The sequence below is a fragment of the Panthera pardus genome, unplaced genomic scaffold (assembly GCF_024362965.1).
Source record: "Panthera pardus isolate Hobbes unplaced genomic scaffold, ASM2436296v1 HiC_scaffold_8, whole genome shotgun sequence".
In the NCBI taxonomy this organism is placed as follows: domain Eukaryota; kingdom Metazoa; phylum Chordata; class Mammalia; order Carnivora; family Felidae; genus Panthera; species Panthera pardus.
The window spans coordinates 12115685-12143243 of record NW_026527013.1 but is presented as its reverse complement, the minus strand read 5'-3'; the positions used below and the strand labels follow the sequence as shown (position 1 = coordinate 12143243).

Genomic DNA, 27559 nt, shown 5'->3' with positions numbered 1-27559 from the left:
GAAGCTCCCTGAGACCTGAGATCAATTTAACAAACACTGAATACTTCTGTTGAATGCGAGACTCCAGATGGACTATAACAGTATCTGCATTTTAGACTGCAGCCCCAGGGAGTGGGCAGGAGGGAGAGAAGGAACTTCAATCTAGTGATGGTAGGGCACCTAGAGAAGGGGAGGATACTTTATTCATTGACATTCCGTTTCTGCCATCGAAACAAGCTCACAGCGTCCGCCAAATGTTGAATATGAAGGAAATGTTTTTAATTGCACTTGGTGAGCAAAAAATTGTCTACACACACGAATGTTTGGCTTTCAATTCTCTTTGACTCCTTATCCCATCAGATCGTGAGACCAATATCAAAGCAATTCTGGTAATGAAACTGCAGTCACCTTTGACACTCTCTTCGAGTTACCTGCCAGCCAGTCAGCTGTCTCAAGTTATCTTCCTCCAGATCACTTCCTTTTCATTCCCAGGCAAGCACTATCTGGGATTAACAGGAACCACTTCCTAACTGGCCACCCCGCCTCTAGTCTGCCCCCCCATTCTAGTCCTTCCTGAAAATGACTAAGTAGATTTTCCTAATGTGTTTCTTTGTTGATTAGTCTTCAGCGGCTCTCCACTCCTGACCAAATTAATTTGGGGCTCTCATCACTATGGACCAGTTTACCTTCCAACTTTCCTCCTTCCTTCCCTTATATACGCAACACACAGAAGCCTTACGCAGGCAGGCCTTGTGCCTTCCTGACTCAAGCAACAGGGACCATTTTCCCTGCTCCTGTCTCATCTATTAAAATCCTAGTTATTCTTCACAGCCTGGCTTAGGCGGGACTGGGTGTATAACAAAGGACAGGAGCTTTTGAATTACTGAGGCCAAGTGCTCTCACCTGAATATAGAGGTAATAATCCTCCTATCATGAAGTCACGGTATAAAGCAAATAACCTTTGTTAATCATCTTGGCACAGTAATCTTTCCATCCTACTAACGTTCGCTGAACCAGAATACCTTATGTGTCCCCCCACCCCCAAACACATTCTAAAGTTCACACAAATGATAGTTTATGTAAAAATTTATTTGACCAAAATGTAGAAAAAGTGATACTATTACATATGATACAGTTGCAAGAATCTAAATGAAAGGTGTGCGTTTTATTTAATTGCACAATTTGCTAGTGTACCTTCTGGGTAGTGTGATGCTTAATAAATAGGAGTGAGGGGCAGAGAATCTGGATAAGCTAGAAGCAGGGTGATTTTGTCAGAATTGTAAACTTGAGTTGGCCCCCACACTGCTGGGGAATGTGGAATGTTTCAGCTCTGAGATGTTACCCCAGAAAGCAGAAAGACAACAAAGCCAAAATGCAGCTGTGCCTACAAAATGCTCCATATCCAGTTTAATCAGGAGTTTCTTGGTCTTTCATTAACTTGGTCCTGAAGAAGGAATTAAAGTCCTACATAAGTAAATCTTCAGTTTGCTATTCCTGGAAGTATACAGGAGAGGAAGCGAGGCCCATTGCTTTATCTGTACTTTGCTGTCAGAGAGGACCCTTCTGCCCAGTAGTTGTCAGCATTGCTCAATTATTGATGGCTCGCAGTCTTTTTGATAGGACTTCTCTGAATGAGACTGAATTCTGCCACATTCATTCCTGCTAAGCAGATGGTCTCAGATCAGAGCAGACAAGCATGGGTCATTATTGGAATAAGAGATCTGCTCCTCAGAGAACCTCAGAATGAAAGAAACCTGTAGAGGAACATAGGATCTATCCAGAAAATATCTGGGTACTTATCACGATGATTTCCCAAGCATTCTCATACTACCTGCCCAGAGGATGTTTGTTCTGCATGGTGGTGTGTGGGAAAGAGCCAGGATGATAAGGTTGATCTATGGTTTATGACTTCCCACAAGGCAAGCCCTCTTCCCCCTCCTCCCTTTTTTTATGCTCTGGATGGAAAATCCCTACCCATTTTAATGGGATGGTCCCTGGCTACCTGTCGTGTGACCAACAGTGGCCCAGAAGGTTATGCATTCTGCGGCCTTTTAAGTTTACCTGTGACTAGACACTGGAGTTGGTTTTTGAAAGTATAAGTTTGTCTATTCTCCCAGGAACCAAACGCCCTCAGTCTCTATAGGCGTATGCTCAGTATGAAATACCCTGCCTACCTTATGAATAAATGCAACTTAAAGATAAAAATAGAGCTGAAAAAGCTGGTGCCATTTGAAAAAAGGAAGGAATGAGATTTAACGGGGTGCTCAAAGCTTCTCTGATACAAAATATTTGGTCACGTACTCATAATTTGCTTGACATTTCCAGCAAAGCGAAGATTTCAATAGCAAAAGAAACTTCTTACAAGAGAAGAGAAAGACACAGAGCTCTGGAGTTTCTGTTGGAACAAGACTCTTCTGTTTTGGTTATATACAGTTAAGTTCGTTTAGTGTCTGATCCAGTGTCTGATGTAAGCCCACATTCTCTTCTTTGGCCTGGGCAAGTTTTTCTGGTGAGGATTAAGAGTGGGGGGAAAAATAAATTAATAAGCATCTAAAATTTTGTTAAGAGAGAAAAAAAAAAAAGCTTCTAAAACCCCACACCGTCAGAGTGAAAGTCATAGCGGAGAAAGTACTCCACATTTAATTATAGCAGAACACCGTCTAATAACAGGGTTTGAGTATCAAATACGGGAGTCAGATACGGTTTTGAGATAAAACACAGAGTCTTCAACTAAATTTGAACTTCAGGTACACAACAAATAATTTTATAGTACAGGTCTATCCCAAATGTTGCATGAAATATACTTAGGCCAAAAAACTATTCATTGCCTATCTGAAATTCACATTTAACTGGGTGTCCTGTGTTTTAACTTGGTAAATCTGGCAGTCTAGAGTTAGAACACCTGGATGTAAGCCCCAGCCGTCCCTCTGAAATAAGGCATTTAATCTTGCTACATCTCCGTTTCCCCGTCTGTCAAGGATAACAACAATGTGTGGTGTGGGAATTATCATAAGGAGATAATAAATGAGACACCCTACAGAACTTCTGAAGTGCTACACAAACATCAGATCTGGGAAACAGGACATTTCTCCCCTAGTGCCAGTTTGGTGGCCTTTGGTAGGAAACTATAATCCTGAAACCCGTTTTCTCCTTTGGAGCTTCTGGGAATGGCCATTTAAATTCCAGGCATAATTGTGTTTTTGTGTCCGTGTGTCCACAGCAATGTAGTCAAACCCCAGAGAAATGCAGCATGACTAAAATCTAAGTCAGATTACGGGTGAATTATTAAATGACCGAGCTGATAAAATAAAAAATTTAAAAACTAAAACAGCGAGATGCCATTTAGAGCTATGCGTGACAGAGCTCAGGACAGAACCGGTTTGCAATGAGTGATGGCTGATAAGAGGACTAGGCCAAGAATCATTAAAATACTGGAGGAAAGCAAAATGCCTCCTAAAAATGTGATAGGATCAGCTTGGACATTTTCAGAAAGGGAAAAAAAAAAAAGGCTGCGAAGGTGGCAACCTTTCAACTACAACCGCTGGGCCTTTCATCCGATGAGGCCCTTAGAACCTCAAGTTGCTACGATCTGGGCGGATTGTGTCAGAAAGGAAGAGTGACCTGGGCCCGACTAATCTGGACGGACGGCGCCGGTTCGGCGTGAGCCAATGTCTCCATTGTCTCTCCTAATGTTTACCAACCAAGACATCGCTTTTTTTTGCAGTAAAGTGAAGCAGCTCGTTCAGGGTCCCACGGCTGAAATGGCAGGGCTGGGATTCAAACCCAGGTCTCCCCACTACAGATGCTGACCTCAACTCACCGCTTAGATTCCCTGGCATCTACTCTGTGGTAGGTGTGAGATAACATAACAGGTAGTCGTAGATTTCTGTAGCCCTAATCTCTCTACATGAGGCTCCACCTAGTTGCTTAGTTAAGCTGAACGACTGGATAAGCAGGGCTGCAGTTATTTCAAAGGGCGGAGGATACCTAGGTCTGGAAAAGTCCCAGGAACAAATATACACAGAGAGAAAACACAAAACACCCACACCCCTTCATAGGCTAATTTTCCCAGGGGCGTAAGTATGGCCGTGTCTGAGGGGAGTGGTTTATGCAAAAATTCAGGGGGGATGATAGGACACCAGGAAGAGGCTGGGAGTAGAAGGGTGTGGGTCGTTTAAGGGAGATGGACTTTGGAGGGGTGAATACAAAGAACCCACCTGAATAAGAAATTACAGGCTGAGGAATAAGCTACAGTGACAAAAAAAATCGATCTAACTGGAGATTTTCCTGCCACTCCCAGGTTCAAGGGGCAGTCTACAAGACTTGACACTAACATGTCAGTGTTTCTGGGATAATTTGGGGGTGGGTACAGAGAAGTGGATAAAAATATTTGAAATGTGCATTCTTATGGAAAAATGTATGAGCTTTTGGTCACTTTCAGTGTGACCTCTTAGTACCCACAGGCTAATTTTTTTGTTTTTTTAATATACCCACAGGCTAACTTTATGAGTGCTCACCAAACCAAGGCAAGGTTCCTGGTTCTTGTTAAATCAAGTATGAGGAGATGTTAGCATCTCAGGCAACCTTGTTTGGAACTCAGGAATGCATCCTTTCTCTTTGTCTGGCTTTCCAGCAGCCTCCACTCCCTTTCCCTGCTAATGGGATGCTCTTTAATTCCTTGTATAGTTGTCTTCTAAGGGCGGGGTATAGAGGTGAGGTTCCCTGGTGAACTTCCTCCCAGGACTGGGAGGGCTGGATACATGTCCCGTGAATAATGAAGATATAGGGGACCCTAGACACCATTCTCAAGAGAGTAACAGAGAGAACACGCGTGAAAAGGCAGAATAAGGAGACCACAAAATGCCATTGCCGCTTTTTGAATCCGTAGATCAAAACCCGCTCAAGAGTAGCCTCTTTGTAGACACGAGCCTGCCAGTTTTTGCACATTCTGCTGACTCTATTAAGCTGCTTAAGAGGTCGGATGAGTCTCCATTCAAAAACAATTTCTATTTAAGGAAAAACTGCTTATCGGCACGCAGATATAGTTCGCTAGCAACATATTTGAGAGCTCATGCCAAATTGGCGTTTGTTTTCGTATCGTCGGAAAAGAATCATGTGGGCATAACTTTCTTTTTGAAATGAGCTCTTCATTGCAACCACCCACTTTCTGTTGTAGCCACGGTCCAGGGCATCACAGCTACGGCTCAAAAGCGGCAAGGGAAGAACATGAAAATGAGAGGGCCTGGGCATGAGGAGGCCTGTCTTTATTTCAGTCACACAGTCACACAGTCACAGACACAGCAGAGGAAGGCTTGAAAGACCAAACCAGGAGGCAGACCACTGGAGCTTCGAGAAGCCCACGGGACTGTAGGCACCACAGTGAGAAGGCAAACTTCAGTATTGCTAGGACAGAGGGCGGCACCCCAGCTCCCTCTTAGAGAGAGGTCATGTCGTTGAGAGCATGGTCCAGTTCCTCGCTGATAGCTTTGTACTTGAGCTTCTGAGCATATAGCTCATCTAGAGGGCGGAGGTCCCCAGGGAGACAGTTCGGAAGAAGAGGTACAGGGGACAGAACGTGAGGGTCGGAGTGGAGTGCCACAGATGAACAATGACAGGAAGGAAACAAAAGTGAGAAAAGAAAGCATGAACTGAAAGAAAGCTGTGTCCTATGTCAAACACATGAGAAAACAAAAGATCAACGGAGAGGTTTCCAAGTGGTTTGGGGCCCTGCAGGGGATTAGCTGTAACGAACCTTTGAAAGAATGGAGACTAGAAATGGACACAGCGTCTACCCCCAACCTCCCGCCCCAGGTTATTTCTGACTTTCAGTGATGTCACCCAGTCCAAAGGTTATATATACTTTGGAACGGGGGGATTTTCCCTTATATGGAAACCTCACCTCCCAAACCAAACACTGGACACACGGTCTGGGGAATAAGTTCTGTACCCTTTCTGGGTGGGAGAGATGGTTTTAGGAGATGTTTGAATCCCAATATTCTGGAATTTCCTGGTTATTTTATGAAGAATGCGGGACAGAATTTTTTTTTTTTTTTTTTTTTTTTTAAGTTGGAACTCTTCAAGAAATTCTGGGATATGTGGGCACCAGACTTGCAGACTGGAGTCTTTATTCAGTCTCTACATTCTCTATGCTTCCATTTTCTCATACTGTGATAAACTCTTGAGCGCTCTGGGAGAGAGCTTCTGTAAAAATGTAAGGCATTTTAAAAATGCAAGGCGTCTCTCAGGAATGAGCAAATTGAAGGAAATTCTGAAGACTTTTAAAATCAGCCATATTTGGGCCTCCGTATTCACATGTGGAGCTAATTAAGCATGAGATCTTTTAGTTCTTGACAAGTGGCGACCCAAGTCTGAATTTGACTTGCACAGTCCTGTCCCGTGCTTCTGACCTCCTGCTGTGCCCTCACCCTGCACTTCACTTTCCTAAGAGGAACAAAGCCCAGCTCAGCCCCTCCACAGACTCCTCCCACTTGCCAGGAGATTGTCCTGCAGGGGGAGGCCGAAAAAATGCAATGACATGGCAGTGTCATACCTTCCAGGTCATCAATGGTCTTTTCCAGTTTTGCAACCGTTCTCTCTGCAAATTCAGCACGGGTCTCAGCCTGGAGGAAAAGAAAGGAGTCCCTAAGACGGCTTCGCGACCAGCCCCAAGAGAAACTTGAACTAGCCGGGTACGGTCACGCTCACCTCTTTCAGTTTGTCGGACAAAAGTTTAATTTCTTCTTCGTATTTATCCTCCTTTTCAGAATACTGCGGGAGAAACCAAAGCAGTACTTTAAAAAAGGGGGGGACCAAAAAAGAAAGAAAGAAAGGAAACAGAAAAAAAAAAGAAAAGAATGTAGGTTCTCTGCTCCTCAGAGAAAAGCGTGTGCTTGAAGCGCCACGAACACGCCTGGGAGGCCGAGTGGACACAGCAGCACCTTTCCGGGCAGAAGAGATGGGCACAAAACTGAGGAGCGCATCCGTAGGGGAGCCCTCTGGGATGGAACCTGCGCACTCTCCAGTCTCCCAGCCTCAGGCCTGAGATCGCCCCCTGCCCCAGCACGGAATGCTCCTTTCCCCGTCACTACATGTCAGAAATTAGTTTTGTTTCGCCAGGTTCAACTGAGATCAGCACTAGCTAACCTTTATAGCTGCTTGCTCCGTTGCCAGATATCCCCAATCCCATTTTACAGATGAGTAAGGAGTCATAGAGAGGTTAAGGAGTTTGTCTAGGGTCACACGGCTAGGAAGTGACCAAGCCATGACTGGAACCTGACTCTGGAATCTGAGCTCCTGGCAATCATCATGCTTTATAGCCCTTTGACACGTCACCTGCTTGTAACACATTTCCCAACTTTCCAAGGTCCCTCTGTTGGGAGTCTTCAAGCACTGTATTACAGGGCCAGTCTCTTCAACTCAACGAGACTCTGAGCCCTTGAGGAGCAGAAGCCATATCATCGCTGTTACATCTATCCCCATGGCCCAGGACAGCGTTTGGCACCCACACATAAGCTACATTTGCTCATCAAATATCTTAGTATCCATGTTAGTACTAATGACACGGCGCTAAACAAGACAGATACGCTCCCTGTCCTTAAAACTTTCAGTCTGGCAAGGAAGGCATATCGTTAATTGAGTAATTATGACCAACACGATGAACCACACGATAGGAAAAGAAGTAGGCGGGGCTATACAGCCAAGAAACCCCTAACCTAGATGTTCAGTGCAACTGGAGGGCCCTGGGGCGCGGGGGGGCGGGGGGTAGGGTGAGGAAGAAATAAAGATGGGGAATTCACAAGTCAGGCCACGAAGGGGTGTGTTCATTCCTGATGCGGTTCTCTCCGGTAATGACTGCTTTGGATACTATTTCAGCCTAAAAAGCCCAATTCCACCTCTCATATCTGCTGCTTGACCTGTTAGAGTGTATTTCTGGGGGATCCAGGGGAATCATTTGAGAGTGAGGCTCTGTATTTATACAATTATGCTCAGCTCTCCCTAGGAAGTGCCTGACCAGGGACCAATCTCATATTCCATCTCCACCCTTGTAGAAGGTGGGGGCGAAGGTGGCACCAAGACCCCACCGAAGAAGGAGTCTAGCCACTGGACATCTCTTTTTTTTTTTTTAATTTTTTTTTTTTCAACGTTTTTTATTTATTTTTGGGACAGAGAGAGACAGAGCATGAACGGGGGAGGGGCAGAGAGAGAGGGAGACACAGAATCGGAAACAGGCTCCAGGCTCCGAGCCATCAGCCCAGAGCCTGACGCGGGGCTCGAACTCACGGACCGCGAGATCGTGACCTGGCTGAAGTCGGACGCTTAACCGACTGCGCCACCCAGGCGCCCCTGGACATCTCTTTTTATGGAGGGAAAAACCTTGTGGCTGGGCAGCAAAGCTACTGTTAGCAAACACAGGTCAGATCCCTGAGACCCTGGGCATGCTCCCGTGTTCCTTGGGGGGAAGAAAAGAAAGTCCAACAAATCACCAACTCAAGCCGGCCACCAACCTTCTCAGAGGCAGCCTCGAGTGATTTCAGATTGTTCGTGACGTTCTTGAGTTCTTCTTCCAGGTCACCACATTTTCTGTGCAGAGAGACAAAGGAATCTGGCGCCCTATCCACCCTCATAGCAGGCAATTCCCCTCAAGGTTTTCAAAAAGGAGGAATCCCCGCTGCCCAGGGCCCCCAGAAGGAATGCGGGGGAAAAATGTTAATGGCTTTTTCTGAGCCGGAGTGCTGTGCACTTATCAAAACCCTGTCGTGGCTGGCAAGGGCACAGCAGGCCGAGGAGTATTTGGAAGGTTTGTAAAGCACTCCTGGGCTCTCGCCAGGGGTGAGGCAACTGGGACTTGTGAAATCTGTGAATTATGAGGCTGACTCCAGAAGGTGCAACAATGCCATGGAGCACGGGAGGAGAGAGCAATCGGTTTGCACCCGACCCTCCGGGAGGCAGGCTCGAGAACGGATCCGCCGGATTCCCCTCTCTCAGCGCGGCGGGATGCTCCATGGAGCTGGATTCCTCACCGAAGACCAAGGGGAGACATTCTTGTTCCCCCAGAGCTTGCGTGACTGTGGTCAAGCTTCTCACCTTTCCTCCCCCAGGAATGTGTCCCAGCCAAACAATGACATCAGGAACAAGGCAGTGAAACACGACAGGGAAGCCTGCCTTTCGGAGGCAAATGTTCTCTTAAGAAGGCACAGCTTCCTGAGATCATCCTCTCTGGGAAAATAGGACTTCCCGGCCTCTCTGCTCCTGCCTGTCTCACTCCTATTTCCCAATACCTTTGTGGGAAGAGTCAACACGTAGACAAGCGCTTCCCAGGGCAGTTAAGAACAGACACCCTGTCAGCCATGGGGACGAGGAGCAGGGGCTGAGCTCTGAGTCCCAGATGTCCCTCCACTTGGCTTGAGCACTGGCCTTACCAAGTCGGAGTCAATTCCCAGTGCAACCAACTCCCTCCCGCTCCGTCCCTCTCAGTCCCGCTCTGCCACTCACAGTTCGGACACCTCTGCGCGCTCCTCCGCCCTCTCCAGCTCGCCCTCCAGGATGACCAATTTACGAGCCACCTGCAGACAGAAAGGACCAACTGGGACCCCAACAACCGCGTCTAGGAGGATGCCCCCCTCCCCGCTTGCAGACGGTGAGGCCCCTCCCCAGACCATCTGTGAAGACTCTGGCCCCGGAGGGAGGCAGACAGGAAGGGAAGCAGACCACGGAGGCCAGCAGGAGAGCAACAGAACTTTCAAGGTCCCCAGACCCACAGGATTCCCAATGTCAGCCAAACTGTGCCAAAGCAGCCGGCTGCGGGACAAAACGTGATCTGACCAGTGGGTCTCCCTACCAAGTCAGACAAGTGCCACAGAGTTCCCCGGGACTTTCTAGCATTGCGGAAGATCGTCTCCTAGCCGAGTGGCCATCTCTGGAAGAACAGACGTGGACGCAGAAGGACAGCTGCCCCAACCAGGCGTTTCCTTCAGGTGGCCCCGGGGCTGCCCCGCTCACCTCCTCGTACTTGCGGTCGGCCTCCTCGGCAATGTGCTTGGCCTCTTTGAGCTGCATCTCCTGAATTTCCATCTTTTCCTCATCTTTCATGGCCCGGTTTTCTATCACCTTCATTCCTCTGCAAGGAGCAACTTTGTCATTACCGCCGCCCCCCCCCCCCACCAGATTACCACCCTCGTATACCTCCAGACACCTGCTCATCCAAGCACCTCTCTGATGCCCACCAAGAACCTGTGCTCCGCACAGAAGATTGCAGAGGTGTTCTTCACTTCACCTTGGCCTTCACCTTCACAACTGCCCCACGAGGCAGGAACCTCATCCCCCACTTTGCAGAGGAAGAAACGGAGCCACAGGGAGGCCAAGTAACCTGCTCAAGGCTGCGTAGCTAGTAAGTGGCAGAGCCGGGACTCAAACCCTGGTGATCTGGCTCCAGATCCTCAGCTCCCATCCTCTACGGCCCCTCACCGACTAGTAACAAGCGCGGACACGCCAACGGTTACCACGATGGGATGAGGGGTCTGGGCCAGGGCAGCTGTGGGAATGACGAGTTCTGCTGCACTGGGGGAGGAGGTGTGTATGCGTCCTGGGAGGCTTTCCAAAAGAGAACACAGGGAAACCCCAGGAGCGTTTCAAAAGCAGGAGTGAATGGAAGCCAGAAAGAGGAACGGGAAGACCAGGTAAGACGCAGGTACCAACAAGGTGAGGGGTGAGGACGGCCCGATCTGAAGTGGATGCGTCCAATTTGGAAAGGACAGTGTCCCGGGGACAGCTGGAAATGTGCAAGGCAGCTGGCTTACCAGGAAACGAGCTCACTCTGGCCCGCACTGCTCGGAGTGCACTAGGGCAGCTCAGATACCCCGAAAGAGGCCAACCCAGGACGACGTATTGATGTGCGTCATGCCTGCCCAGAGTGGAGGACCGTACATATCTTGCTGTTTAATAAATACTTCCATTCGGGCTGTCGCTCCCATTCCTCAAAACACCCTTCCCATCTGTACAGAGCCTTAACCTCCGTGGACGGGCAGACTTGGAAAACCTTTGCAGCTCTGGAGAGATCAAAGTGGCTTGCCCAACGATTAGTACGTGGCTGTGGAAGGACTGGAATCTAGACCCTCCAGCTCCCAAGTACAGAATTCTATCAAAACTAGCCTTCTCCAACGAGGGGGTCACCAAAGGCCTCTGGTGACATGACACAAGTAAGTGGGTTTGGTCAACTCCTGGAAGGGAGACATCTGGCCAGGCTGGTCTGACTGTGAACGCGGGCAGCGGCTAACCCAGGCCCCAGGCACAGCCCCGAGCAACTTGTGGCCGGGCCCTTCACCCTTCCTGGCGGCCGCAGCTCAGCCTCCGCGAGCGTGCCCAAAGTTCCCGTCTGGGCAACCGGCAGAGTCAATTTCCAAGACTCCCCAAGTAGTTTCTAATCTCCGGTGTATGGGCCACAACAGCACCATCCGAAACGAATCCTCTGGAGGGGTTTATACCAGGAAACCACCGTGGACCGGCCAAACGAGAACCCTGCTGCGATCGTGTGGCAGATACAGAATGACCACTGGCCCGGCCCACACCATCACCGCACAAGGGACCCATTTTCCACCGCGCAGAGACGGCTGCTTCTGTGAATTACACAATCTGCCCTCAGTCCTCCAGAGCCCGCGCCGAGGCGTGCAGAGTTATCCTGCTCCGGAGGAAAGAGCATCCCGCCAGAGCCCCGAATGCATGCCACAGAGGTGGTTTGCATGCGTCCCTGACGTACAGTTGTCACTGCCCAGCAGCCTGAAGGCTGCCTGGTGGCACGGTTAACCAGCATCCATGCACGCGGCCCATTTCGAGGGTGGCCCATCCCCCCCCTCCCATCCCCCCCGGAACTTGATATCTGGAGGTGACCAGCGAGATGAGATGCACGGTGGCTTTCAGAGGACACACGAAGCGGCACTCTGCGCACCGGTCTCCGGTGACAGTCCTACTTGCAAGTCTTACATCTACCCATTTTTTAAATTTCCTCTAGCGGGAGTTTCCTTCACAACCACCAGGACGACAAACGCCCCTACGCGGCGTGGCAGTTGACAAGGCGCTGCCGTGCATGGTCTGTGTGTGTGCACGCGCATCCACACCACCCGCATTCGGTCTCACCCCGGCTCTGGGAGGTCAGCCCCGCGGCACAGTCCCCGCTTCCGAGAAGCCAATGCCGAAGCCGCCAGGCTGGAAGCATCCTCACCTCTCGCTCTCATCTGCGGCCTTTTCTGCCTCCTCCAGCTTCTGCAGGGCTGTGGCCAGTCGCTCCTGAGCCCTGTCCAGCTCCTCCTCAACAAGCTGGATGCGTCGATTGAGAGCGGCCACATCTCCTTCGGCCTGGGGAGATGAGAGGTGCAGCCGGGTTAAGAAGGAAAAGGCCAGACGGCACCAGGAGTCCCCAGTGCACGCGGCACTCGTCCCTCAGTTACCACGCCTCCTCTGACAAAGCCCACCCGGGAGTGCAGGTGGTTAAGGGATTCACGCTCCCATCTGGAGATTTCTGTATGATCTTCCCTGAAAATGTTCGGAAATTTCCACCACTCTGTGACAAAGGTGTGCATCCCAGGATGGGTCGGGCAGCCAAGTCAACACAGAAGAGAAGAGTATACACCACAGGAGGTGAGAAGACGGTGCTGGCCTCTCTGGGATGCCTAGACAGTAAGGCCACCGGTGCCCTGGCTCCACCCTGTCACATAAAAAGCAATGGGGGGTGGCGGGGGGGGGGGGGGCACCTGGATGGCTCAGTCCAGTAAGTAGCCGACTTCGGCTCAGGTCATGATCTCCCGGTTCGTGAGTTAGAGCCCCACGTCTGGCTCCCTGCTGGTTCACTGAAGCCGGCTTGGGGCGCTCTCTCTCCCCCTCTCTGCCCCTTCCATGCGTGCTCTTTCTCTCCAAATAAATAAACTTTAAAAATAATACATAAATAAGTAAAATAAAAAGCTCCGCTCCCAGTCACCTCCACAGCAAGATAAATGCAAGCACATGGAAGCTTCAGTTAAATGTTGGCCACACAATGTGAGGGAGGAGGGCAGCAGGGTCCAAACACCACCTTGAATGAGGTCTGGTCCAGAGATGACGGGACAGACAGATGTTAAGGAAGGAAGGAAAGAAAAGTTGGTTACAGGCACGAGAGGGATGTCTGAACAGGGATACTGGCTTTTCAAGGTATTTTCACCTACAAGGAAGGGAAAATGGTGGCATACATAAAAGCAGAAACTCCAGGCTCAGAAAGTGCTAGGTCAGAATCCCGTTCTGCCGATGCGTAGCCATGTGGCATCGGGCAGGTTGCTTCACTGCTCTGAACCACCCCCATCCTGGTCCCGGCACCATGAAGACCCATAACTGAAGGGTGTGGCAGTGACTGTACCCGGCAAGTGGGAAGTCCCACAAAAGGACAGCTCTTACCGCCATGATTTCACCTCACTTAATCCTCTAGTGTTATAGGGCCACCTGGGTGGCTCAGCCGGTTAAGTGTCCGACTCTTGATCTCTGCTCAGGTCACGATCACACGGTTCGTGGGTTCCAGCCCCACGTTGGGCTCCGCGCTGTCAGTGAGAGCTTTGGGATTCTCTCTCTCCCTCTCTCTCTGCCCTTTCCTTACTCTCGCTCACTGTCTCTCTCAAAAGTAAATAACTTAAAAAAAAAAACCCTCCAGCATTTTACGGTGGGGAAACTGAGAGGTTCAGTTAGGTGAAGTGATTCTGTTCAATGTCACAGAACTGGTGAGAAATGGTCTCACGAACCCCAGCCCCCCGCAAGATCTTCCCTTGTTAAACCCGAGTCCTCTGGGGCTTCGAGGCCAGCCACCCTCAGGAAGAAATACTAAAGAGTTGGTGAGATTTGACTCAACTGAGGGAAGACGTGTTAAGCTACACTGGCTTCTTCATATCAAGACAAATAATCTCTGAATGGGGAAAGCCATAAAAATTAGCAGGAAACCACTGCCTTCCCTCTGAATTTTTTAAAAATATTTTTCTACCAGTTTGTGCTAGATTTGGTTTTATTATTAATTTTTTTAATGTTTGTTTATTTTTGAAAGAGAGACAGAGCCCGAGCAGGGGAGGGGCAGAGAGTGAGAGGGAGACAGAATCCGAAGCGGGCTCCAGGCTGAGAGCTGTCAGCACAGAGCCTGACGCGGGGCTCGAACCCACGAACTGCGAGATCAGGAACTGAGCTGAAGTTGGACGCTCAACCGACTGAGCCACCCAGGCCCCCCCCCCCCCACTGCCCCCTGAATTTATACAGCAAAAAAATGGAGTAAAAGAATGAGGCCAGAGATGCTGAAAAACACAGAGAATCAGGAAACTTTTCTCAGCTCCAGAGTCTTAGCAGCAGATGGAGAGAAAACTCCCACAGGTGTCGTCTCTGATCACAACTTCCTCTGTTAAAACCACCGATGAACTATTTTAAGAAACTCACCCACCCCTTCCAATGAGTGGGTGCCTTTTATTCTTTCTGATGACATGATTCTTTAACTCCTTCAGCAACAGGGCAGGAATTGATTTTTTTCCCCCCAACAGTGTTTTAGCACATTAGCAAAACCTCATCATCAGCACCACTACCTAATTCCAGAACATTCTCATCACCCGCCCCCCAAAAGAAACCCCATCCCCGCCAGCAATCAAGGAATTGCTTTTTAACATCAAACAAAGGTGCTTGACTCATGAATTGTCTTCAAAAAAATAAAAGCGAGGCTTTCTTTACGTGGGGAATTCTGAGTCCTGATAACCATGCTTTTGGCACACTTTCAACCGCCTGGAATGGAAAGAACGCTGATACATAGGAGGATATCCATCCATACATATATATGTATTTTTGAAAAACTGCTAGTCACTGCTAGTCATTTTGGGCTCCACCCCTTCCTGCAATCAAAGCTTCTACACTCTACAAAGGATTTCCCTTATAAGGTAAAAGAGGCTTGCTAGATACATGTGGCAAAGGAACAGGAAGATGTCGGTTAATCACACAAAAATCTAAACGAAACCAGCTGTCGGGAGGAGACCCAGAAGTCTGCCACACGCCGGCTCTTGGTTTTCTCCACAAGAGACCGAGAAAGGTTTTTTGTTGTGTGTTTTTGGGTTTTTCTTCCCTTCTCTGGGCTCAGTTCCTTTGCCCAGGAACTTTTCTTCAGACTTCCCCATCCTGACCAAGAGGCGCATGCTCTGAAAAGCAAACTTTTTACGAAGTCCACAACTTTCCAAAAACATCTTTCCTCCCAACTGGACTGTCCTCCTCCTATGTCTTGGCTCGAGGCTGAGGGCCATTTTTAAGCAGAAGTAATCGTCCTCCAGCGAGATGACTTGGGATGAGATCAGAGGGAGGGTTATGCCGGTTCCTTGTGTGAAAGAGGCCAAACCAGCTACTGTTTGAGGCTTGCACCAGGTTTCTGAGGCCTCTTCACGCCAGAGCAACTTACAGGATTAAACACCTCCACTCAGGCCAACACTGAAGCCGCCTGGGGCTCGCCTCCAGCCTTGACAATACACATGACACCTTTTCCACTTCTGGGGTCCTCACCCTTCCTCTCAACACTCCAGCTTTCAGGGGCCCTGGGCCCTCTCCAACTTTTTTGCACACCTAAGTCCCTCTTCCCAGCAAAGCCTTATTCTAGAATAATGCTCAACTTCCATTTTGAAGCCTACCCCACCGAGCGGCGGCTTCCCTGTGATGCTCCCACAACAGAACACTGAACCCCTCGGGTAGGCTAACCAGCCCTGTTTGTACCCCTCACCTCCATCAGACTGTGGGCTCTTCTGAGGTTACAGGGAGGGGGAAAATAAGCCCAGGAACTGAGCACCTAGTCGGCGCCGGATGCTCTGCAGGGAGGTTGTACTCCTGGGACCCTCCCAGCTCTCCTAGGGGGTCGGTACTGTCCCCGCTGCTTTACAGATGGGGAGACGCGTTCCTAGCGGTTAAGTACTTGACGGCGTTAGAATCCAGATCTCTCCCCAGCCCCAGGAGTTGCCACCATCTGTCCTGCCCCGAGGGGCGGTCAGAGGAAGCTGAGAGGGCGAAGAGGGCGCCTCCTCGTTCTGCCCCATTATCTGTCTCCGGCCCCGCAGCGTGGAGCGAAGGCACACAAAACCGTCTCGGGTCCAGGGCCCCGAGCTAACATTCCTAGGATCCTTTGGGAAGGCGGGGTCCCGCGGCCGTCGCTCGGCGGCCGTTCCCGCAGGGGCCAGCTGGGGACGGAAAGGCCGGCGGCTCTGGGCTGAACTTCCGCCCCCCGCCGGGAGCCGACACGTCGTCGCCGCGCCCCTGGGAACAGCTGGGAAAGTTCAGCTGGAGCCGGGAAGCCGCGTAAGAAGGGAGAAAGTGCGACCTCACCCCCCCTCCCCCGAGTCCGTGTCGGCCAGTCCAACCCCAGACAATGGAAGCTCAATGTTTCCACTCTCACTTCCCGCTCCTGGGTCCAGGAGCGGGTCCGGTCCCCCCACCCCACCCCCTACCCGGGACCCCGGCGCCAGCCCGGAGTCAGATGGCAGCGCGGCGCCCCCCCCCCCCCTACATCCCCTCCCCACTCCCGGATCGCGCATCCTCCCCGGCCCCATCCCCCTATTACTCGCCGGGCCAGCCACGCCCGATCAGGAGGCGGCGCCCCCTCCCCCGCCCCAGGCCCAGGCCCGGGCCGGACGACCGCGGAGGAAGGGGGTCTCAGCAGGCCGCCCGGGGAGGGGGGGGGGGGTGCGGGTCCGCGATCCCGGAGCGGCCAGGCCGGAGGGCGCGAAGGCGGGCTGGTGTGGGGGAGGGGGGGAGGACCGGGGAGCGCGGGAAGCGGGCGGCGCGGGGAGAAGGGGAGAAAGGAGCGCGCGCTGGGCCGCGGGGCGCGGGCTCTCACTTTCTCGCGCCGCTCGCGCTCGCCGTCCAGCTCCCGCTGCAGGCCCTGCGCGCGGTCCTCCGCCTCGTCCGCCTGCTGCTGCAGGGCCTGGATCTTGCGTTTCACCGCCTCCAGGGAGTTGAGGCCGGCCATGGCGCGGAGGCGCGGAGGCGCACGCAGCGGGCGGCGGGCAGCGGCGGGCGCTCGGCTCGGCTCCGGCTCCGGCGAAAGCTGCACCAGCCGCGCCCCGGCCCCCCGAGCCTTTGCCTGCGCCGGGGCCGCCCCCGCCTCTCCCCGCCCCCGGCCCTGCCGCCGTCGGGGCGATGAGGTCACCCGGCCCGGCCGCCGACGTCAGCACCGCTGGGGGAGGGCCTGACGTCGGCACCGCTGGCCACAGCTGCTGGAAAGTGCCCCTTTTCGGGACTTATTTGGAGAAAGCGCCGGGAGGCACCGCCTTCTCCTCTTCCTCCTCCTCCTCCTCCTCCTCCTCCTCCTCCTCCTCCTCCTCCTCCTCCTCTTCCTCCTGGCGCTGCCCGCCCGCCAGCCCGTCCGGCCCCGGGGCTCCTGCCCGGCCCAGCTGCGGGCGTCCCCATTACTGCGCACGTACGTCGGAGGCTTTCTTCTCCGTCAGCTCCAGCTTCTCCTGTGCGTCCTTCAGGTTCTCGGAGTATTTGTCCAACTCATCCTCCGTCCCCTTCAGCTTCTTCTGGAGGTGCGTCAGCTCCTCTTCCACCTGGGGACAGATGGGGGGACGCGTCAGCCTGGGCGCCACGTGCCCGAGGCGCAGGGGCGCCCCCCACCCTCCATTCACAGGAGCCCTCTCTCTCCCTCTGAGCCTCAGTTGCCTCATCTGCAAAACAGAGATAACAACACTAGGCACCACTCTAATGCTACCTGTTAATAGGATTTTTCACATTCTTCCCACCTCCTGGGACCAGCTGTGCTTATCTTTTGGGGCGGGGCGGGGGGGGGTGGTCCCAGATGCTCTCTCGGAATCAATCACAGCTTTTGGGAAACAAGGCCTGAAACCATTTCCCAGGAACACAGGTTCAGGTTTGCATCCCAGTTTCAGGGGTGCGGCCTGCTGGTGATCCCCGGTTAGGCAGAAATAGGACTCTCATACTCTGGGCCTGGACTGTGTCCCCCCCCCCCCCCCCAGTTCTGCCTCCTACACTGGCAGCCAGAAAAAATTTTAGAAAGTTTATGTTTGCCCTCCCCCTGCCGAGAACTGCTGTGGCTCCCCATTGCCCAAGAGAGTGGTTCTCAGACTGTCTCACAAAATACTCTGAAAGATTGAAGGGCTCAGACTCGCTCCACTCCTGTACTTGGGGGTCCTGGCCAGAAGAGAGATGCCCCCACAAAGACCATTTTCTTCGAAGGCAGAAGTTAAACCTTTAAAATTATTGCACATCTGGCTTACGTTCATTTTAATTAAAATGTCCCCTACTTCCCCCCAATTTTCAGTTCTATTTGTTTACCTTGGAGACTTGCTGCTCTCTGGGCACTCCCAGTGTGAAAAGTTCGGGTCTGTGAGATACAAACCACAGACCCCCTCACCTCTCCCTCTCCATCGCCCTCCACCACACCAGTTAAGAGTCAGCTTTCTCCATCACCTCCAGCCTGTACCTCCCTCCCCTACCCCTAACTCTGGTCTGGGGTGGCCGGTGCTTTGATCTGACTTATGTCCCCGGTCCTGCCCATGCTCCCAGGGTGGGCGGGAGGCCCTCACTTCATCCTCCTGCTTCCTTTTCCCAGCAGGAAGCCCGGAGAGGTAGAATGACTTTCTCCAGAACACACAGCACAGGATTTGAATCCCCTTCTGAACAGACCCTTAGGCCAGGCCTGCTTTCCTGCATCCCTTTCTGACTTCCTTCTTTTCTCTAACTTCCCGAAGAAGGTATGTTAGAAAAGCTGATGTGACTTCTAGGTCAAGCTCTGAATCTGATCTGGGTTACACACTCACCCCCGAGGTGATGTCTAAAATGTGCCAGATGCTTTGTGTGTGTGTGCGTGTGTGCGTGTGTGTGTGCCCGTGCAAATTTTTATTTTTTTAATGTTCATTTATTTATTTTGAGAGAGAGATAGCGTGCGCGCAAGTGGGGGAGGGACAGAGAGAGAGAATGTCAAGCAGGCTCTGTGCTCCGTTTCACAAACCATGAGATCATGACCTGAGCGGATATCAACTGACTGAACTGCCTGGGTGGGGGGGGCACCTGTGCAGATTCTTAAAAGGCCCCCTGTCCCGTCTTCAGGGCCACTGAGTGTCCTGCTGCTGAGCTAGGGAGTGGGGAGGGGAGTGGAAGGAAGGACCTTCAGGCAATAAGCCCAAAAGCCTGGCTCCAAATCCCAGCTCTATGATACGCTGTCCCCTTTTCTGACCTCAGTTTCCTCATCTGTAAAATGGAAGCCTTGATGTGGTGCTCTCTGAGTGCCCCAGTAGCTGCTGTGAAACTTTTGCCTTGACTGAGAAAATGAGCCAATTTCCTTAAAGACAGGTCAGCGTGACCCAGCGTCCACCTGACTTCCTTCTGGAAGGAGCTGTGGGGTGCAGTATTTTGTAGGTGCCACCTATGTGCCCACCGGAGCGCTCTCTTAACATGAAAGAGTGAGAACAAGTTCTGCAGCATTGGGTTCATCCAGGTGCTGAGATGGTTGAGTGTTTGACAACATTTTCCGGCAACATTTGGACAACAAGGGGCGGGGACTGGGGTAATGTGGGCAGGGCGCTATGAGGCATTTAGAATGTGCCAGGCACACTGAGGCGCCTGGGTGGCTCAGTCGGTTAAACGTCGGACTCTTGATTTTGGCTCAGGTCATGATCTCACAGTTCAAGAGCTCGAACCCCACGTTGGGCTCTGTGCTGACAGTGCGGAGCCTGCTTGAGGTTCTCTCTCTCCCTTTCTTTCTGCCCCTCCCTCATGCGTTCTCTCATAGAATGTGCCAGGCACACAACAAGTACTGTTTCACTAAAGCTCCATGTCACAGAAGGGTAAACTGAGTCCCAGAATGAGGAAGGGACTTGTCCCCGGGCCGTACAGATAGGGGCTGACTGATTCCACAGCTGCTTCGCTTGACTTGGAGGCTACCCATGCCCCCTGCCCAGTGCACCCTCTTCCTGCCTACCTTCCACATCCAGCACCGATGCCCCCTCCCCCGAGCAGCCTGCCCTGCTGCCCTGGGCAGAGCCTTACCACCCACCTTGGACCCTCCCAGCCCCTGTCCCTCCCTCTGGCCCACGCTTGACTGTTGAGGCAGGGAGCGTCCCTCCATGTCTGGCTCTGTCTCTCCCAGCCTGGGCTCCCCTGGAGTTGCCTCGGGCTGAGGTCCCTCTGAGCCCCAGTATCACTCAGCATGGCAGGGGGCCCAGGGCTCCCCACGGAACCCCAGGGGAAGTGCGCGGAATGAATCAATGACACAACCCCAAACCCTTCAGCGGTTGGAGCCAGGTATGAAAAATAAATAAGACTGACAAACCGGGTTTCTTTCCGTCTGTCCGGTTTCTAAGCACAGAGTGTGTATTAGTGTATGCACCTTGCTGGGGTCGGGGGGGGGGGGGGGGGGCGCGGGGTGTGGCCTTGGCCTGGCTCTGGGAGGTCTCTGACAAGTCACTTCCTTCTCTGGGCCTCAGTTTCCCTGCCTGTAAAACAGCTGGGAAGGTCATAGACTGCACACCTTAGTCTGTGTAAATGTGGCCTTAGGGCAGGGCTGAGGCAGGATGTGGGGTCAAAGGCCAGTTGTGGCGGATGTCACTGCCCTGGGAGGGGATCGGGCAGGAAGCAGGGGGGGCTGGGCCTCCTGGTCCTGTTCCCACACTGGACAAACAGGGCCTAGAATTGGGATTTTGCTGCAGGGTCCCCAAGGGTCAGGCAGGCCCCACGGCCCACGCTCTTTGGCCTCCTGAAGCATAAGGCTCTCCAGGTAAGTTGAGTCCCTCATTGCTTCCTGCCTCTGTTCCCAGGCAGGACAGGCCATCCGCCCCATGGGAATGTGGCTTCTGCTTTGGGCCTCTGGAATCTTGGGTTCCATGCCTGGCCATCAGAAGGTAGCCTGTGCCCCATTTCACAGATAAGAACACTGAGGGTGCAGAGAGGGGCAGCAATGTGTCCTGAGTCAAAGTTAGAAGAAGATCCAGCCTGGATTCAAGCACGAGCCCACCCCAGTGGGTGACTTCGTGGAGAAACAAGAACAGAATAAAAATCCAGCTGAAGGTGAGAGAACCTGTCCCTGCTTTGGGGCCATACAGCTGGCAGAAGGCTCTGAGAAGCCTTTCCTTTTGAATTTGTGTCTGCCTGGGGAGATTATGCTGTATCAGTCACCCACACCTTAGTGAAAATTAGAGCCATAAACTCGCTTTTCTCTGAATCCCCAGCTAAGCATCTCATGGCAAGGGCTAAATGATGGATGGAAGCAGGCAGCTCAGGGCCAGCACAAGAGGGGCGGCTGTATCTGCCAGGGAGGGGAACCAGGAGGGAGGAAGGGAGTGTGGCAGGGAGCGCTGGGGCGGGGCTGGCCTCTCCCAATGTGTCACAGGCTCTTAGGGAAGCCCGGGGAGACTGGGGGATGGGGAGGCCCAAAGGGGAAGTAGGGTGGAGCAGGAAATAATCCTGCATTTATTGAGTGCTTACTCTGTGCGGGGCACCGGGACAAGGGCTCCACCTGCAGTCATCTCATCCTCCCATGGTCATGAGGGAAGCACCACGGTCACTTTCCTGTCTCAAACGTGGGGCCACTGAGGCACAGAAGGCCTTCGCTCCAGGGCGCCCCGTGACCGAGCTGTGAAACAGGGCCAGCCTGAGCTCACAGCCTGCCCTTTTCCCTGCCAAGCTGGCCTGGCATATGGGCTGGGCAGGGCTAGGAGTGTAGTGTCACTGTCCTGGGTGGCTCCCGGGACTTATCTGAGACCCTGATGTCCCTGAGGGCTGGACGGTTGACCCTGGGGCAGTGGATGAGCCCTGTGGGGGGCAGGGTGCTATGGAGGGAGCAGCACCCCCTTCCCTCCTCCCTCTGGCTGATCTGGCCGCCCAGACCCAGACAAATGACTTCTGCTCAAGCCCTGGCCTTGGGACTGCCCAGCCCAGACCCCTGCCCACTGGCCACATTAGCTCCCTGATGCACCCCTACTGCCAGAGCCTCCTGGAAAGCTCATCTCCGGAGCTCTGAGTCCAAGGCCACTGCCTGTCACTGTCGCCCCACCTTTCCCTTCTGGGTTCACAGCAGCAACGTCAGGGGCACCTGAGATACACAGAGATACATGGAGATTCTCAGGTTCACCCTCAAGTCTCCAACTAGCCCAGTCCCCGGACTCTCACCCGCTTCCCCCAGCAGCTGGACACAGCTGGCCCCACGATGCACCCACACTCGGCCACCCTTCCTGGGCGGTCACCAGTGTGGACCCACGGTCCACACATACCTGGGTATGCGCTGACACGGGGCCAGGGTCACCCACACTCACGCACAGCTCCACACCCTGACACACGCACATACACACACCGATAGAAACAATCACCCCAACATGCACACACACGCCAACACAAATACAGTCACCTGAACACACACACGCTCTCCCCGACACACACACATTCCATTGCTGTCATGTCAACTTTGGCACAAGCGCACGGCCTCTCGCCCGCACACACGAGCCCGCGGTGACACCACCACCAACACGCTGGCACACTCACAAACACACCCTCACGTACGGTGTCGGCCACACCCCCTCCTAGCGCACACTTCCACACTCACACCCTCGTCCCAACACACTTACGCACACCAGCTTGCACACGCGTCTGGCGCAAAGACCCCTTCCCTGCGCTCGTGCTCACGCTCGCCCTCTCTCTGTCTCCCTGTCTCTGTCTCCGTCTGTCTCTCTCTCTCACTTTGCTCACACTGGCCCTGCTGGGGCCACCTCTCTCTCCCAGCTCAGGGACCCTGGAAAGACAGTGGTCCCCCTCGTTCCCAGCCAGAGCATCGCCCCCTGTCCCCCTCCTGACTCCGCGACCAAGGCTTCTGAGAGTCCCCCCCACCCCCCACCCCGGCCCAGCACCTGGCCTCCAGGCTGGGAGCAGCCCAGAGACGGCAGTGGGCGGCCGGACGCGGCCCAGCGTTTGGGGCCTCACCTGCTTGCACTTCTCCTCGGCGGCTTTCTTGTCCGACTCGGCCTGCTCGGCGCGGTCGATGGCGTTCTCCTTGTCCAGCTTAAGCATCTGCATCTTCTTCTTGATGGCCTCCATGGCTGGGTGGCGGGTGCGGGCACAGAGGACTCTGCGGGGTGGGGGCTACGCTGCGGGTCAGGACTGAGCGGCCCGGCGGGGGCGAGGCCCTTATAGGCTCCGGGCGCACCGCCCCGCTGCCGCTGCCGGGCGAGTCCTGGAGGAGGCCCAAGCCCAGGGCGCCGGGCCGGCCGCCACTCGCTTGCTCAGGAGGACTTGGCCAGCTCACCAGCCTCCCCGCAGCCCTCGCCTTATTTGGGCCTAGGATTTTCTCAAAGGAAAAAAAAAAAAAAAAGAAAGAGCCCGACCCGTTTCCGTTTTTAACCTGCTGACACAGGTCCCTTGTGGGTGTGCGGGCACAGCATTGGCTCAGGAGGATCCTGGCGGCCTGGCCTGCCGGGCCGGCCTCACCTTCCCCATCTGTGCTTGGGGAGCATAGAAGAAGGCTTGTGCGTGGGTGCAGGGTAGGGGCCAGGTGGGGTGGGGCGGTGCCCATCCTCCCTTCTCCTCCCCTCTGGTCCAGCCTCCAGGTATGGGGTCAGGACTCCAACCCACTTCCCGCTCTGCCCCAGGGGCTCCCTGGGTCACCCCCGCTTTCTGGTGAGTCTCTGACACGTCATCTTCTCCCTCTGTCTCTTTTCCAATGAGTGTCTCTCTCTATCTCTGTGTCTGTCTCCCCATCTCTTTTGGTCTTGTTCTCTCAGACTCCCTCTGGATCTCTTTGTCTCTCTCTCTCTCTCTCTCTCTCTCTCTCTTTAGGGTTTCTCTGCCCTTCTTTCTATCTCTCCCTCCTCTTGTGTCTCTCTCTGTCAGCTCCTCTGCCCCTGTGGGCCGGCATCACCAGGGCAAGAATGACCTGGGTCATCTCTTGGGAATTCTTGGAAGCCAAGGCAGGCCCAGACCAGGCCCTGATGCCCTCCCTGCTCCGCTCAGCACCACTGGAAAGGAGGTGGCCTTAGCTTCTCAGCTTGTCACTCAAGACTCCTGCCCTCTGCTCCCCAGCTGTCCCCAACACTGCTTCCCGGGAGGGCTGCCATTTCCCCACCTTCAGGCCTTGGCATGTGTGGGCATCCCCCAACCCCCTGCCATGCTTGTCCCTTCTGTCCTCCAGCAACCTGGGGTAAGATTTCCTGCCTTCAGAAAGGTGTATTCATTCATTCATTCATTCATTCACATGATGAACACAGAGGGCCTTGCCCACGCTGAGCCCCAGCAGCATAAGCACAGAATATGGGGGCTATTATTATTATTGTTATTATTTGATCATCAGGTTGGAACTGTGAGCTGCTCCAAAGCATCATCTGTGGCCTCCTGAGTACCCGGCCTCCAGAAGATCAGAAAATCCTTGTTAATTAAAGTGAACAACTAACCCCCTATACATTCACACACTCCCTCCCACACACTTATACCCCCCTCCACACACACACACACACACACACACACACACACACACACGCACACACACACATTCTTCTAGGACTAGAAAGCTTGTATTCATCCTTTAAAGTCCAGATCAGATGGCTCCTCCTCCAGAAAGCCCTCCTGGACTCCTAGACAGAGAGCCCCGGGGCCTCCAGCCCAGCATCAAAGCTTCTGTGTGGGATGAAGTAGAAGGAGTGAGGCTTCTGTGTTTCCTGCCCAAGACCACAGTAGGATGGGATAAAGGGAGACTGGGCAGTGGCCAACACCACTGGGGAGCATGGGTGTCAGGCTCAGATATAGAGTCATTGCTTCCCTCTACCACCCCCCACCCCAAGCCAGCTTCCTTTTCTTTGTCATGTGGAGAACTCCCATCCCCCACCCCCCATCAGCATGGGGGCCCAAACGGTAGCAAACTGAACATTCTGGAAGCTTTCTCATGCCCCAAGGACACTGGGGAGAAGCCACTGGCTTCTTCCCATGTTCAGGAATCAAGAGGACTCCGCCCAGATCCCTCCTCAACTCCATTCCCCATCACTCTCCCTTATCTCACCCCTTCCCACATCCTGGTTATGCAGACCCCCCTTCCTCTTATGATCTAAGCAAATCATCATAATTGCCTCTCTACGAATGTCAGTGATCAAAAGAGTGGAGTCTGGTGCCAGGAGCCATGCTGAGCACTGCACTCAGAGCACCTCATTTCAGCCTCCCCGAACCTTAAGAGGTGGAAAACTGTATTTATTTCCATTTACAGAGGAGGAAGCTGAGGCTCCAAGTCGCCTCCCGAGGGTCACCCTGCTTGTAAATGGCAGAGCAGAAACCTGACCCAGCTCCCTCTAGAACAGAGCTGGAGAGAGGTCCTGAGACCCCCACCATGTCTCTCTGGGCCCCTTCTCCTGTCCTCTGATGGTCTCAGACTAAGTCATCAGAGGTCAGCTCCCTCCACTCCCTCCCCCTGCCCCACCCCTGCCTCCTGGGAGTCCCTGGGACCAGCCTCTCCACAGGTGGTGAGGCTAATTCCAGGCCTGACACCACCAGCTCAGGAAAGGGATCCCTCCCCCAGGAGCTGCGGGTTAGCTGGCTAGCTAGCTCGGTGGCCTTGTAGGGTAGACCCTTGTCACTGGAATGTCCTCTTGTTCAGGGAGCTCCCAGAGTGGAATCTGATGCTGGGGAGAGGAGAAGGAGGCTAGGAAAGGCATTAAAGCTCTGCTCTGCCCCCTGCCCTGTAGCCTTGGGACTTGTGCCCTGTCTGTGTACCTGCCCCAGGGATGCCCGAGGAGTGCTGACCAGGGCTGGAAGTGTCGGCCAGCGTTCCTGGGGGCCCTGGCCCAGCTGTCCAGGCTGTGGGGCATGAGGCGGTGGAAACTACCATTTATCCCTCCGGAGGTATGAACCCCCGCCTCCCAACACTGGTTTCTGAGGATGGTGGTGAGCACAGAGGGACCCATCGCCACCCTGGCCACCTCACAGCCATGACACTTGGGGTCATTTATTGAGCATCTACTACATGGCAGGCACTGTGTGGGCCTTGAAGACATGGTGGTGGACACGACTCAGCCCAGGGAGAGAGGTGACCGTAACTACAGTTAGGGAATTCTTCATAGTAGGCTAAACTGCTGTCTTAGGTTGGGCTCCCCGAGAAGGAGACCCTGAGACAAGAATTCAAGGGCAAGTGATTTATTTGGGAGGCAACCCGAAGAGACATGGGTAGCAGGTGGGGAGGTGGGGCAGAGAAGGGAAGGAGGCCGGTAAAAGCCTGCCTGGATGAAGCCAGTTACCTCTCTGGACAACTGAGGCGCAGTCCCACTGGGGGCCTCTGGGGGCGCAGCAGAGAACACGCTCCTCGGAGTTGTAGGGGCTGAGGGCGTGGTAGGCTGGGGTATTTATGCACCAATCCCCATCCTCCTTGGTTGAAGGATGCTTGTGTATACGGGGGGTGTTGATTGGCCAGCACTTCTGGCCTGCCCTTGCGTGGGGCACCCTTACCTTCCCCAATCTACCACCCCATTCAGGTGCTGGAAGAAGGAAACCCTTTGTGCCAGGGGGAGCAGTGGGAGCTGAGGGCACCTGGGTAGGCACTGAGCATGTCGGTGAAATGTTAATTTTAACACTTAATGTTAATATGCAACGTGGGGACATGATCGGTCTTGGGTGGAAGTCAGGGAAGCCTTCCCGGAGGAGGTGACAATTGAAGTCGGTCTGAAAGAGGACCGAGGGTGGGGTGGGGGTGGGGGGGGGACTAGAAACAGGTGTTGCATATATGAAGACTACAGGTGAGAGAGTCCTAGAGGAGGTGAGCATGCCTTGACTGTGGAGAGATGGGCAGAAAGAGTGTGGTAGGTGGGAAATGAGGACGCTAGGGTCAGATGACAGAGGAGAGTATGGGGGGGGGGGGGCCTCGATGTGTCTCCTGGAGTTGGAGGCACCAGAGAGACCAAGGGAGCCAGAGTGAACTTACTGTTGGTGGACAAGAGCAAAGATCTTCTCCTCTGGCATCCTGTGAAGTCTTGCTGATTGAATAACATGACAACAATGGTCATCAAAGTGGCATTGGCTAAGGATGATCCAGATTATCTTCTTGGTGGGTCACATGCTGCGTGTGTAGTATTTGTGTGAGGGGAGTTTCGCTGACCCTTCACCCAGACCCTTGTTCAGTAAGAACTTGGAGCCCCCCACCCCCGCACGCCCACAAGGGAAATGCTCACCAAGGTCACCCAGCTGGCATGTGCCAAAGCCAGGATTTGAACCTGAGTCTGTCTGATACCCTGGGACCCGAGACCACCACCGCTCCAGCCCCACTGCCCTGTTTACTAAGCCAGTGTCGGGTGGAGGAAGCAAAGGGCCCTGTGTCCTCCTAGAAATCTCGGAGACAGACTCCAGGGGAACTGTGTGGGTTACAGAGCTTGGCCACAAATACCGAAAAGCAGGCATGACCACGAGCTCTGTGGCACCATCATGATAATTAATGATAATTATAGTTAACACTGACATGGCTCTCAATCAGCTCATGCTCTTCTAAGTGCCTTGCATACATAAGCTCATATATTAATTTTCACCTAACCCTTTGAGATAGAGGCTATTACTATTTCCATCATATAGCAGGATAAACTGGAGCACAGAGAAGTCA

At 53.4% G+C, this 27559-nt stretch overlaps 1 protein-coding gene and 1 long non-coding RNA gene across 6 annotated transcripts; one reads left to right on the top strand and one right to left on the bottom strand.

Moving 5' to 3' along the window:
- Positions 1–1050: 1050 nt before the first annotated feature.
- Positions 1051–23153, bottom strand: TPM4 (tropomyosin 4). Of its 4 annotated transcripts, none has more exons than XM_019416163.2 (9): positions 22921–23130; positions 17415–17540; positions 12194–12327; positions 9979–10096; positions 9472–9542; positions 8484–8559; positions 6685–6747; positions 6530–6599; positions 1051–2485 (listed from the first exon to the last, which is right to left on the bottom strand). In XM_019416163.2, exons 1-9 carry the CDS (start codon positions 23032–23034, stop codon positions 2403–2405), a joined length of 855 nt encoding a protein of 284 aa, XP_019271708.1. In that variant the 5' UTR covers positions 23035–23130; the 3' UTR covers positions 1051–2402. The 4 variants fall into 4 exon arrangements, with proteins under 4 accessions (XP_019271708.1, XP_053754171.1, XP_019271709.1 ...); XM_019416164.2 differs by lacking the exon at positions 1051–2485 and adding an exon at positions 5227–5496 and having other exon boundaries at positions 22921–23153; XM_053898196.1 differs by lacking the exons at positions 17415–17540; positions 22921–23130 and adding an exon at positions 16829–17139.
- LOC109247532 (uncharacterized) lies at positions 20604–25660 on the top strand. 2 transcript variants are annotated; one of them, XR_008420590.1, is made up of 3 exons: positions 20604–20725; positions 20873–21015; positions 24284–25660. It is a non-coding gene; the product is annotated as an uncharacterized LOC109247532 (long non-coding RNA). The 2 variants fall into 2 exon arrangements; XR_002071771.2 differs by lacking the exon at positions 20873–21015.
- The last annotated feature ends 1899 nt before the right edge of the window (positions 25661–27559 follow it).